This window comes from Panthera uncia, chromosome B1, assembly GCF_023721935.1.
Source record: "Panthera uncia isolate 11264 chromosome B1, Puncia_PCG_1.0, whole genome shotgun sequence".
NCBI classification, from domain to species: domain Eukaryota; kingdom Metazoa; phylum Chordata; class Mammalia; order Carnivora; family Felidae; genus Panthera; species Panthera uncia.
The window spans coordinates 32,042,610-32,056,986 of NC_064811.1; the positions used below are offsets into that span (position 1 = coordinate 32,042,610).

The 14,377-nt window shown below is 36.5% G+C and overlaps 2 protein-coding genes across 3 annotated transcripts in view; both read right to left on the minus strand.

Moving 5' to 3' along the window:
• RPL9 (ribosomal protein L9) overlaps nt 1-14,377 on the minus strand; it is a 457,174-nt gene that overhangs the window by 353,974 nt on the left and 88,823 nt on the right. The gene's annotated exons all lie outside the window — the stretch shown is intronic.
• RFC1 (replication factor C subunit 1) overlaps nt 1-14,377 on the minus strand; it is an 87,218-nt gene that overhangs the window by 47,963 nt on the left and 24,878 nt on the right. For both annotated transcript variants that reach the window (XM_049631904.1, XM_049631905.1), the window contains exons 3-4: nt 10,966-11,041; nt 9,026-9,136 (exon numbers count right to left, since the gene is read on the minus strand). In XM_049631904.1, the coding sequence (XP_049487861.1) occupies nt 9,026-9,136; nt 10,966-11,041 (187 nt within the window). The remainder of the gene's footprint in view (nt 1-9,025; nt 9,137-10,965; nt 11,042-14,377) is intronic.

Genomic DNA, 14,377 nt, shown 5'->3' on the forward strand with positions numbered 1-14,377 from the left:
AACCTGATTGGCCACAAAGAGTAAAGGGAGCAGTTCAGCAACACAATTCCCCACTTCCATTCATATTCCACTTCCCCACACGTGGGAGGAGGTAACAATGCTGTCTCAGTATTAATGCCAAATATAAACCACTTGTATATTACTTCATTAGTATTTAGTTATTATTTTCCTAATATAGTACTACTTCCTTGGCATTCTGGAATACAATCCTGTGTCTCTCATGGTTTCACCAGTGCCTGATAGCAAAATATGGGTTACAAGAACAAACAACAGTCTGTTCATTTTTTTTAATGTTTATTTGAAAGAGAGAGAGAGAACACAAGCAGGGGAGGCGCAGAGAGAGATGGAGAGAGAATCCCAAGCAGGCTCTGTGCTATGAGCACAGAGCCTGACATGGGGCTTGAACCCATGAACCATGAGATCATGGCCTGAGCTGAAACCAAGAGTCGGTCGCCAAATGGGCTAAGCCACCCAGGCCCCCCAGTCTGTTCATTTTCAAAGATATTTCAGAATCTCAATAATCATTCCAGATACTCCAGTGCTCCATATGCCACTTAATTCTTTTCAAGTCTCATAATACACACTATTAAAATAGGACTGAAGAACTACGAGGCAAAAAAGATTGCAAGAAAGCATCCAGCTCTTATAAAGATGTTTCAGTTAATGTGAATCTGAAAATAAAATTGCCAAAGCAATATCAATGGCCTTTGAATCATCTATAAAATGGAAGAAATCGCTAAAGATTAAAGATGAGAAATGGAACCCAAATTGCCAAAAAGAGAAAGGCACATTTCCAACCATAGAACTGTAGAAGAGGAAAGGTCTGGTGACAGTTCTGTGCAACAGTATCAAGAGGAAGACAAAAGGAATATTCAACAGAAGAAGATGGAGATCCCCAGAAACAAACAATGCTGACCTAAGCGCTTATTTATTCTATTAAGTTACAGGACTAGCAGATGAAATAAATCTAGAAACAAGGGATATCTCGAGTTCAGCAAAACATTCACCAATTTCTCTTCTGACTGGGTAAACCAGGGTTTCCAACATCTACAGTATTAACATTTTGAGCCAAATAACCCTTTTGAAGAGAGCTCTCCTGCACCCTATACAAGATGAAGAAATACAACATAGGTAACAGTGGTTATTAAGATCTACAAGTAATTCATGAGAAACAGAAGAGCTATATCCAAGGTGCTGATAGCAGATCATGTCATTTTGGAAAAGGTTTCTTTACCTGTCTCTTAATACAAAACAAATTTAGGGGCGCGTGGGTGGCTCAGTTAGGCATCTGACTCTTCATTTCGGCTCAGGTCCTGATCTCACAGTTTCATGGGTTTGAGCCCCACACGGGGTTCTGTACTGGCAGCGCAAAGCCTGCTTGGGATTCTCTCTCTCTCCCTCTCTCTCTCCGCCTCTCCCCAACTCACGTTGTCTCTGTCTCTCTCAAACTAAACTTCAAAAAATGAATAATTTTACCAATGATTCAGAAAGAAATATAAAGATATGTTTATCAAATTTGTAGAAGGTATGAAATCACAGGATATGAAAAAACAAGTAGATGAGGGACATGCAAAGAACTACCACATTCTTCCACAGTGAAACTTTGTGTAACCTTAGATTGAAAACTGCTTCTGAAAAGTCATCTCTCCTATTAGGTAGATTTGAAGATCAAATGAGGTGAATATGAAATATAAGCCATATAATGAATAATGCTATTCCATGAGGTCAGCAAAAGTGTTTTGAAAAAAAATCTATAGTAGTATACAAGATAAAATTTATTTTATCATTCTGGTAGAATTCTTCCCGCCTTGCACTCTGGACACAAGTCTTGTTTCAAATAAAGTAAGAAACTCCTATGTAAAAGATGCTGTAAGCAAGAAAATATGAGCTACAACAGTAGGCAGTATTAAGCTGGTATAAATCTGTAAAAGTTTTTAAGTTGAATTTTTTAAATTTTCTCTTTAATAAGTATGAAAGTAATGAATAATGCATATGAAATAGCACTATTGATTTCTAAGCTTCCACATTATTCTCTCTTTCTGGTATACATAATACCTAAATCTCCAAGTTAAACTCTTCTAAAACCTTTCACATTTATCTCAAATTTCTCTCTCTAGGAAACGTTTCCCAAACCTCCAAAATAGAAGTTACCTCTCCCATGCCTGAATATCCTCAGGAGACATTTTTATTGCTGTTAATTTTTTCCTTATGTAATTTTTATATAAAAGACTTATCTCCCCAATGAACTCTACACCCTTGAAGACTACATTTTATTCTTTTATCTACTTCATAGATTATCCAGTACACTATTATGTACATACAGGATATTTGTTAATAAATTAGTGAGGATTTAATATTGTTAAATATTGTTAAATAAATGACTGAATCAGGTTACAAAAGCCTGGAATCTAATAAGGTAAAAATGTAAGAGTTTATTTCAGAAAGAAATCTAATATAGGTAAGTGTTAAGTCCCCCTTTTGGAACCTGAAAACTGGAAAACACCTGACGGAACAGCAGCATTTGTTCAAAAAAATATATTATTAGTGGTGCTTTTATCCAGAAGATTAATAAAAGTCAAAAGGAAACTAAAAATGCTGCTGGTAGGGGTGCAGTGGGAGCCTTCATAAGAGCACTGGGCCCAGAAACAGAAAGTGGAAGCCCCATGTACTCTTCATAATATAGGCAGCTAAACTACATTCTTAAAATGAACCTCAAGAAATACTCCCCTCTTTTAAGTGATCACATTCCTCATTGTGAATGGTTCATTTATTATTAAATATATTACATTACAATGAAGCACAAACAAGTACACACATCAATAATCTAATATCCAAAATAAAAGCATGAGAAAAATTAAATGCATACTATTAAATTCCATGTAGAAGTTTAAAAGATGAGCTAGGAATCTTTCTGTAATGAGACAAAGAGGTAGAAAATGAGGAAGGGACAAGGAGGAAGACAAGGAGAGGAAGGAAGGAAGGAAGGAAGGAAGGAAGGGAGGGAGGGAGGGAAAGAGGGAGCCAAAGACATTAAGTTATGAAAAAGCAAGCTACAGAATTTTATAATAAAATGCCACTCAAATAAATACAAGTGTGTATATATGTACACGTGGGTGTGTGTATATATATTTTATTTATATAGCTATATAAGGCAAAAGGGACAGATGAGAGAATGAAACATTGTCATCTGAATTGTTTACTTCTCTTTCAGTGAGAATGTGTTAATGTTTTACTCAGATAATTTAAAATAATATTAATCTAAATACTTTACTCATCCTCCAAAATGATAAATTTAGTTTCTTTATAGAGTCTTAGTGCACAAATCAAAATTAATTTTTGAACAAGTATAATCAAAGAAATGTAACACACAGTTCTTAGTTCTTAGTTTCCTCTCACTTCAAGGAAATTTTCTATCTCAACCGCTTTGGTTTCCCTGAAAACGTCTAAGAAAAGTACTCTATCCTTACATAATCTATTCCCATTTGTCTGGTAAACAAAACTATTATGTCTCTAAAAATCAGCAAAAGAGAATATTACACACAGAGCAGTATTTTCTGCTACTATTTTCCCAAGTCACAGGTCGCCAATATTACATGGTAAACTGGAGAACATTACATTCCCTATTTTTTCCCACTTAACATCTCCCAAATAATTATAACCTCAAGAGCACAGTCTCTGGAATTATGTGCTCAATTAAAACTACCAGTCATAAACAACTTTCAAGACAGGAAAAAACCCCCATCATTTTCAGCCAAACAGCAGCTCCTGATGAAACTGCATAATAAAAGGTCATCTTTGCCAAACAAAACTCAAGGTCTCTCACTTCATTAAACAGCTAAAAGTAAATATATTTACCCAGTACAACAAGTATTTGGGTTTTTACCAACTTACAAGAACATTTTACTAGAGTCAGTGGTTAGCTATGAAGGTATTTATAAGCCATTTTTTTCCTTTTCCTGTAATTTGGGAGGTCGATGTAATCAAACTACTTTAAAAATCAACAGAAGACATATTGAATCAAAATGATGATGAAAAATACGTCATGGAGCTAGGAGCCTAAAGATCTGTAAAACAATACAGCCTAAAGAAATGTATAATAATGTAAGTAAAAGCACTTGAATGAAGCAGGTTATTTTCTAAATTAAGGCTACTTCCTAAATGTTTTCTCATTGTTTATATAGCCCTGGGCAACCAGAATAAAATGTGAGCTACATATGTAGTTTTAAACTTCTCATAACCATATTTTAAAAAAGTGAAAAGAAACAAGTGAAATTAACTTTAATATATTTTATTTAACCCAAATAACCACATTTAAAGAAAGTGGAAAAGAAATAAGTGAAATTAAATTTAATGATATACTGTATTCAACTCAATATATCCAAATTATCATTTCAACACATGATCAATACTAAAAAATTATTAATGAGACAATTTACTTCTTTTTGTACCAAGTCTTCAAATCTGTACATACACTTACAACCGCTCTCAGTTGGGCCAGTCACATTTCAAGTGCTCAACAGCTACAAGTAAATAGTAGTTACCATACTGACAGTGTATATCCACAACATTAAGTGGATCAGATACAATTTCTAAATTTCTGAAGCACGGTTACATAATCAACAGAAAGTCCTAAGTACTTAAGCAAAAGCAAAATGTTTTTATTTTTTAGCATAGTCTTTAAAGGCAGATGTAGGGATAAAATAAAGTTAAAAATGTAAGAATAAACAGTTAATACTTATTGACCATTTACTATACGCCCAACCCTGTTTTAAATGCTTTTTAAGCATTGTGTCATTTGATCATCACAAAGGCCTCTGCTGTGGGTACTAGTAATAACCCCAACCCCCAAATGAGGAAACTAAGACACCAGGAAGGTAAATGAACGTCATCTCAGGCAATCTGATTTAAGAGTTTCTGCTCCTAAACACCACAAATGCTATACTGCAAGAAAAACACCAAACAAAAATTGGTATATGAAAGATAAAATAAGGAATAATGAAGCAAAAATGGTTTCTTTTGTTATTAACAGGTTTTTAAAATTAAATCATTGTCATATAATCCTTTTCCACAAGAAGTTCCAATCCCCAAATAAACAATACAATTTTAGGTTAATCTTATACTTGCAATATAAACATTTACATTTATAATGTGAATATTTATTCATAACCTGGTACTGAACAACTGTAGTTTTAGCTTTAAAAAAAGTAAAGAATAATTTTTAAAAATATTTTAAGGTGATGAATTTCCCAGTTTATTAATTTCAAGAAGCTGCACTTTTCTTAAAACCCATTATATTCCTGATTTTATTATGGACTTCATTTTAACAGTTCATTCTCTTATAAAAGGAAGAAAAAGGGATTATTTCCTTCCCATGAACCTGTAATTTCAAAGAATAAAAAAATATGAGAAGACAAAACAGGCAAGAAAAGAACTTGCTTTTTCCTATGTCTTAATTCTAAAAAAAAAACAAAACAGAATACTACGTAATAAATACTGAACATCCTATTAGATGGGTACATCACACCCCAAATTTCCAACTAAAATAAGGGGACAATGTTTACTTTCACACATACATGCCACCAGCAGAATAACAGAAACATGGATAATGTTCATTAAAATTTCAGATAAAGTGCTGGATATCTCTTCAGAAAATAACATTTGAAAATACCTGGCCTGAAATAAATGATCCCATGTTAAAGAAAATCTGTGATCAGAGCTTAAATTGTCTGACCCTTCTGTGTACCTAAAATCACAAGATAAGGATAGCCAACTGATCCACAGTTGAAGGCCACGGCTGTCTGCACACTAACTTTGACGTTTCCAGGGTGTCACTGGAAAGCTCGATCACACCACCTTTGGTTACATAATAAACCTATCACCATAAGTTTCTAGTATCCCTCCCACATATTCAAAACTTCACAAAGGTGGCCAGATCTCAGAGGGGGATCTCTTACTAGAAGAGTGCATTTGCACAATGTGCCTAAGCAGATATTTAGCAATAGAACAAAAAGGTTAGAGTCAGTCGGCCTCTGACGTAATGAAGAACTATCTCAGCTTACCAAAAAGTTTACAGAAAATACATTCATGTTATCTACATTTTGTTTTTGATCATTTGAATAACAATCAAATGTCTCTGAGAACCTATACGAAGCTATTTTTATATGCTTCAGGCACTGGGTCTGGCCCTTTCCTATGCACCATCCCAGTAAATCTCTCCAACAAGCCTATTCAAGTAGTGTCTCTACTTTATAGACCATGAGACTCAAACAGCTGTTAGATGGCAACCGAGGATGGACCCTCAGGCAGGGCTTCTGACCTTCCAGGCTAAGATTCGTTCTACAACACAAGGACTTTCTTTCCTGTTTCATTCCCAACTTACTGAACAATTTATCTACCATGAGTACCCACATACTTTCAAATAACAGCCCATACACGTAAGAAAAATTTTATTGTTACTCGTATCTTCAAAAACCTTGACCTTTATCTGCAAATTCCAGTAACATTAAAATCTTAGAGGTGAATTGTAGATCTCAATAAAGCTGTTATTGGAAAAAAAAAAAAAAAAATGGGGGGTAGGGGGAGTGCGCCTGGCCGGTTCAGTAGGTAGAGCGTGTGACACTTGATCTCAGGGTTGTGAGTTCAAGCCCCATGTTGGGATACCAAAAAATTTTTTAAAAACAAACAACAAGTCTTTAGCATGGTAATGACATCAACTCTCCAATTATCCTACTACCTACTACCAAAGATAATCCAAAAACCTAATCTGTAACTCATTTCTCAAAAATGTTTATAAATCAGTCCCTTATATTGCTAACTTAAGTTTCTCATTACTTCACCCCTAGGAAATGCCTTGACTTCCCTAATTATGGTTTCTATACTCTCTATCCCACCCTGAACATTAGCAATCTAGCAATCACTCTTTTCTTTTTTTTTATTAGGTTTCATGCACAGTGCAGAGCCCAACACAGGGTTTGAACTCACGACCCTGAGATCAAGACCTGAGCTGAGACAGAGGGTCGGACACTCAACCAACGGAGCCACCCAGGCGCCCCTTTAATATTTTAAGTAATCTCTATATCCAACATAGGACTCAAACTCACAAGCCCAAGACCAAGAGTTGCACACTCTACCCACTGAGCCAGCCAGGCACCCCTCTAGCAATCACTCTTAAATACTATTCTCATCATTCCACAACTTTCTTCAAGAATTTTAATGGTTCCCTTTCCCTGCTATGTTAAGTCTAAATCCATCTGCCTAGCTTTCAAGGTCTTCTCTAATCCTACCTCCCACTACTCCTCCTCATATGGGCAGTCTCTTCTGTGCCCTACGAACATACCAAGCCTTGTGATGGATGCTGTGCTTTAAATAATCCCACCCCCTAAGCTGACATTCTTCCCTCCACCGCCTGCTCATCCTTCAAGAGCCAGATCAAATCTTACCCTTCGAGCCCTCTGCCTGACTACTGCTTATTGCTACCTCAAGCGACTACTACAGTACTTCGGAGTCTGGTCATCTTTTGTACCTCCAGCACCTAGTTTCTGGGATGTAAAAAACACTCAATAAATGTCTGTTGAATATAAACTGTAATATGCTGTGCCAAAGTAATTATGTGGCTTTTACCGTCTCTTCAAACCAGGTGTGTTCACTTCACTAGCAATTCAAGTAGCACAGTGCTAAAAATAATGGTTTCAGAGGTTTTCTTCAATATAAACAAATCAACAACCTATGAGATGCTTTCATGGTTCCTTCAAGTATTTCTACATAGGAACCAATTCAACAGGCTCTGTGAATTTGAAGATTAATACATCTAACCTTTTATTCCTGTTACAGTCTCCTCTAGGAATTAACAATGCCACAACCAAAATTACTTTACAGGGTGCATGAGTGGCTCAGTAGGTTAAGCTTCTGACTTCAGCTCAGGTCATAATCTCACGGTTCATGGGTTTGAGCCCTGCTTCAGGTGAGCCCCACTTCTCTCTGTCTCTCTCTCTCTCTGCCCCTCTCAAAAAAAGGGGGAGGGGGTGGGGAGAGAAAAAAAAGAAAATCCTCACAGCAATTTAAAAAAAAAATGACTTTACAACAAACACATCTGAGTTTCTTCCCTAAGACGATAATTCAGAGTTCCTCACCATAAAGGAATACTACCTATAAAACAATCATTTATACTATTGTACCATTTTAAGATTAGTGTACAATTATTTATAAATGGCTTTTGCTTTCTAACCACTCAAAACAGAACAAATAAATTTAAGTATAAAAACAATCATCTATTAAAAAGCTAATGCTAATAAAATCTTTACTGTCACAAGAACATACAAGAAATTCAGGTCACATCTGTGCTAGATCACAGATCACAAATATGAATAATTGTTAGATTATACTTAGATTATTAATTGTTAGATAATACTTAGATTATTAATTGTTAGATAATACTTAGATTATTATGACTTTAGCATGCAAAGTAAAAAAACTTTAAAAAGTTTTAAAATACACCAATAATATTTTTTAATTTTTTTTCCTTAATGTTTATTTATTACTGAGAGACAGAGAGAGAGACAGAGCATGGGAGGGGCAGAGAGAGGAGGAGACACAGAATCTGAAGCAGGCTCCAGGCTCTGAGCCATCAGCATAGAGCCCGACGCGGGGCTCAAACTCACAAAGCGTGAGGTCATGACCTGAGCCGAAGTCGGACACTCAACCGACTGAGCCACCCAGGCGCCCCTAAAATACACCAATAATATTTTAACATAGGATTCAAGATAGAGCTTCAACTTACTCAATATAGAACACCTAAAAAATTCCAAGGCCAACTCCCCTGTAACTAACCCTTACAATGGCCCTTAACCCACAGAAAATGCCAAAGATGATTACAGCCTTTCCCTGATAAATATAAATCAACAAAGCAAAAAAGGCAGCAGAAATTCAATTCAAAGTGAAGGAGGTTCATCCAGACACCAATGAGTAGCTCAAGAACATAACACACACTACTCTTCTCTCAAACATTAAACATACTCAGTACACTTACCTGTTTCTGAAATGTATGTAACAGGATCCTGGCGTAGAATTTTACCAGGTTTAGGTTTTTCTGGTTGCTTTTTGGCATTTTTTACCTGCACTGTCTCCTCGGATTCTGAATCTGTACATGAGAAGCAAATGAAACAAAACTCTCAAGAGAAAAAATAAAATACAGTGTGTTCTTAAAGTGATCATTGTTAACGAATTCCTCAAGGCCCATTTTGAGGCAAATCCCTTTTATGAATTCTCACAGGTTACTTCTACACAGTGTTAAGCCTTGGTCTTACTTTTCTATTGTCACTATAACAAATCACCACAAATTTAATGGCTTAAAACAACATAAACATAGTATCTTATAGTTCTGAAGGTTAGAAACCCCATATGGGTCTCACTGGGCTAACATCAAAGTGCCAGCAGGGCTATGACCCTTTTCTGGATACTCTAGGGAAAAATCCATTTCCCTGTCTTTCCAGTTTCTAGTGACTGCTAACATTCCTTAGCTTCTGGCTCCCTTCCTCCATCTCCAAAGCAAGGAACATCAGGCAAAATCCTTCTCATGCTGCATCTTTCTGGTTCTCTATTTTCCATGGTCAGTCTCTGTCTCTGTCTCTGTCTCTGTCTCTCTCTCTCTCCCCCTTTCCTCCCTCTTCCTTGTGAATACAGTGGGCCCATCCCCAGATAATTCAGGATCATCTCCCTATTTTAAGGTCACCTGATTATCAACCTTAATGCCACCTATAACTTTAGTTTCCCTTTTGCCATGTAACCAAACATATTCACAAGTTCTAGGAATTAGCGCATGGACATCTTTGGGAGCCATTAGTCTACCGCATTCTAATCACCCAGGACGCTTAAATACAAATCAAGACAAAGTGCTACAAAAATAGAAGTTTCATAAACTTTAGGATCCTTCCTTTTCCTCTGCACCATGCATTTATAAATCCTGTTTCACACTAAAACTGTATCAAACAACTAAATTTTCAATTTCCCAAAAGATAGAAACTCCTGGGGAGTGGGAATGTGTACTTATGTCAAATTCCTTACTGTATACAGCAGTAAAAGACATAGAATAAACATTGAAGCACTTTTAGAATTGAGTCAGAATTTTTGCTGTTATTGTCAAATCCTGACAATCTATGCATACTTCCTTAGAGGTTGCATTATTAAGAATTCACACCAGATGGATCTTCTCCGCAAAAGCAACACCTAAAACTTTTTGAATTCTATCATTATTTTAACAGATCATAAAAGGCATACATAAAAATACAACATTCCCCATCTTAAAAGTACAGTATATTCAAATATTTTATATTGTGATTGTTCCATTTTAAATCCAACAAAAAAGGACCAGATCAAAAGCACAAAAATTAAATTTTAGATCTTTGTTTCCAGAGCAATATTCTAAGGCACTATTTTTCAAATTCAGTCTCCAAGAAGCTCAGCTGAAAGAGAAGTTAGTATGAATATTTTTAAAAATAAATATGTCAGGGGCACCTGGGTGGCTCAGTCAGTTGAGTGTCCGACTCTTGATTTCAGCACAGGTCATGATCTCACAGTTTGTGAAGCAGAGCCCCACATCGAGCCCTACAGTGTCAGACCCTTGCAGCATGTGATTCTCTCTCTGCCTCTCTCTCTCAAAATAAATAAATACACTTTATAAGTAAACTTACTTGATAAATAAATGTCATGTTCAAAGTGAGTTTGAAACATGCTATGTATACTGTATACCCCTCTGAACAAACATACTTAACACATTAATATATTGTGGCTCTGTTAAGTTCTACAGTACAATAAAACTGTTTTCAACTTTATTGGAGCATAGAGTCTTCTCACAGGACCTATTATAACAACAGAGAGAGCTGTGTGTCTCAGAACATCAGTTGGGAAAACACTGTTCTAAGGGATATAAAATAATTTTAAAACTTTAAGGCTCCACAGAAGAAATATTACCTGAATCATAGATGATCCTCTTTTTCTTGTTTGGTTGCTTCTGTTTAGAGTCATCTTCTTTACAAGAACTATTTACCTGTAAACATCACAGTATAATTAGAATGCAAAACTTATATAAACTCGTTGTGTTTTCTCGTTAGACTTGAACTCGGTAATTTTGCTCCCAAGGAGACATTTTTGCTTATTATAAGTGGGGGGCAGGAGAAAGGGGTTACTGGCACCTACCGAGTAGACCAGGGATGCTACTAAACGCCCTAACAACGCACAAGATAGTCCTCCACAACAAAGAATTACACAGCCCAAAATGTCATTAATGCCATAATTAGACTAAACAATTAGCCAAACCCACCATCAAAAAGACAAGAGAGAATAAATGCTGGCGAAGATGTGGAGAAAAAGGAAGCGTTGTGCACTGTTGGTGGGACTGTAAAATAGTACAGCCGCTATCGAAAACAGTATGGAGGTTCCTCAAAAATTTTTGTCTAAAAACTACCATATGACCCAGCAATTTTACTTCTGAAAATATATCCAAAGAAACAAAAACACCAACTCCAAAAGATATCTGCACCCCCATGTTCACAGAAGCGTTATTTATAATAGCCAAGACATGGAAACAACCTAAGTGACCATCAAAGTAGGAAAGGATAAAATTGTGATACACATAAAAAAAGAGGAAACCCTACCATTTGCAACAACATGAATGAACCTTGAAGGCATGCTAATAGAAATACTTCAGAGAAAGACAAATACTGTATGATCTCACCTATATGTGGACTCTAAAACAAGCAAAAAACATACCAAACTCAGAAAAAGATACCAGACTTGTGGTTACCAGAAGCAGGGAGCGAGGGGAGGTACAAGTGGAGGAAGGTGGTCAAAAGGTACAAACTTCTGAGGAGCCCTGGTGGCTCAGTCGGGGTGAGCATCTGGCTCTTGATTTCAGCTCAGATCATGACCTCACAGTACATGGGTTTGAGCCCCGCAGTGGGCTCCACACTGACAGTGTTGGAGGGAGTTCTCTCTCTCCACCCCTCCCTGCTCTCTCTCTCACAATAAACTTATAAAAAAAAAGTACAAACTTCTACTTATAAGTACTAGACATGCAATATACAACAGGAAGAATATAATGAACACTGTTATTTGATACATAGGGAACTTGTTAAGAGGGCAGATCTAAAAGTTGTCATCACAGAAAAAATTTTTTTTTCTTTTTTTACTTTATCTATATGAGATCCCGGATATTAACTAAACCTGTGGTAATCATTTCACAGCATATGTAAGTCAAACCATCATGCTGTATACCTCAAACTTCTACAGCTCAGATGTTAATTATTTCTTAATAAAACTGAAAAAAAAGAAAAAAACCAATTGTACCAGATGGGAAAAAAATGAATTATAGAAAAGGCTGTATTATTATTCAGCTCCACTTTCAACACTAAATTACATATAACAAAGGGTAAAAGAATGTCAGATATTAAAAGGCAAATGCTTACTGAAAATGAAAGAGACAAAGGTTAAGGAGTTATGGGCTGTCCACTACCCACTGCCTGTTAGAAAACTATATATAACCGGGGCACCTGGGTAGCTCAGTCGGTTAAGTGTCCAACTTCAGCTCAGGTCATAATCTCACAGTTTGTGAGTTCAAGCCCCACATCGGGCTCTGTGCTGACAGCTTGGAGCCTGGAGCCTGGAGCCTGGAGCCTGCTTTGGATTCTGTGTCTCCCTCTCTCTCTGCCCCTCCACCCCCCTCTCAAAAAATAAACATTAAAAAAAAATTTTTTTTAAAGAATACTATATATAACCAAGGCAAAAGATATTTATATTTTGTAGTTATACATTATATTTCTAACATATTCAGATTTTCCCAAAAAAATCAAGAAACCAGACAGCAAAAGAAACTATAACCAATCATAAGGGAGAAATATGTTTCTAGAGGCACCTGACTGCTTCAGTCCATACAGTATGTGACTCTTGATCTCAGGGTTGTGGGTTCAAGCCCCACGCTGGTTGTAGAGATTACTTAAAAATAAAATCTTTAAAAAAAGAAAAAAGAAATATGCTTCTACTCATTACAATAAAACTTGAAAAATATAAGAACAATTGACTAGCTTGCAAGAAAATGAGATAAATGAACTGGAGCACAGAGTTAAAAAGAACTACAGTAACTCAAAAGTTAGAGAAGAGGGTACCCCACAAGGGAGAGAGCCACAGAAGGAGAGTCTCAAATTCTGCCAATAAACTTAGCCCAGATCTCTCCTGCACTACACATGAATGGAACAACTCGTAGTGCCAGCTAAGGATAAAAGAACTGAACAAAGATTTCATCTGCTGCCCATCACAGGAGACACAAGAGTTTAGGCTCTGAGTTCAGGCAAGTTAACTGCCTGCTAAACCAAATGAATTAACACTCTTTGGAGGAATGTAACAGAATCCAAATTTCCTGCACTACATAACTAGACTATCCAACATAAATCCAAAATAACCAGACACACACACACACAAAATACAAAATGTAACCTGTGATGCTTTATTTTTTATCTGTAAACTTGACTGGGCCACAAAGTGCCCAAGTATTACATCGAATATTATTCTGAGTGTTTCTATGAAGGTGTTTTTGGATGAATTTAACATTAACCATCCAAGGATAGCAGGCTTGAGACTGTAATCACACTACTGGCTCTCCTGGTTCACAGGGGTTCAGACTCACACTTAAACTACACTACAGCTATCATGAATCTCCAGCTTCCCAACTGTAGGTCTAGGGACTTGTCAGACGCTGTAATCACATGCATGAATTCTTTAAAATAAATATCTTTGTAGATTCTATTTCTCTGGAGAATTCTGACTATACAGATTTTGTTACCATGAAATAAAGTGGTGCAGTAAAAAATACCTAAAACGTGGAAGTGGATTTGGAACTGGGTTATGGTGAAGGCTGGAAAAGTACATGCTTTAAAAAAGCCTAGGACTTCTGGTCCAAGATGGCAATGCAGAAAGACTCTGAACTCACCTCCACAGAATATACCAAATCTATACCTATTTATAGAGCAATTCCTCCTGAAGAACTGAGGGCTGACTGAACAGCTTCTGTACAACAGAAGATGGAGAGACCACAAGAGAATGTTAAGAGAAACAGAAACAAAAACTGCTGAATGAAAGGAACCCTTACCCTGTCACTGCAAACTACATTGAGGAGGGATATACTGAGGGACCATAAGCAGATTTGTGCCCTGGGGCACAGAAAAAAGGCCAAAATTTATTTATTTATTTATTTATTTATTTATTTATTTATTTATAACATTTATTTATTTTTGAGACAGAGAGAGACAGAGCATGAACGGGGGAGGGTCAGAGAGAGGGAGATACAGAATCTGAAACAGGCTCCAGGCTCTGAGCTGTCAGCACAGAGCCC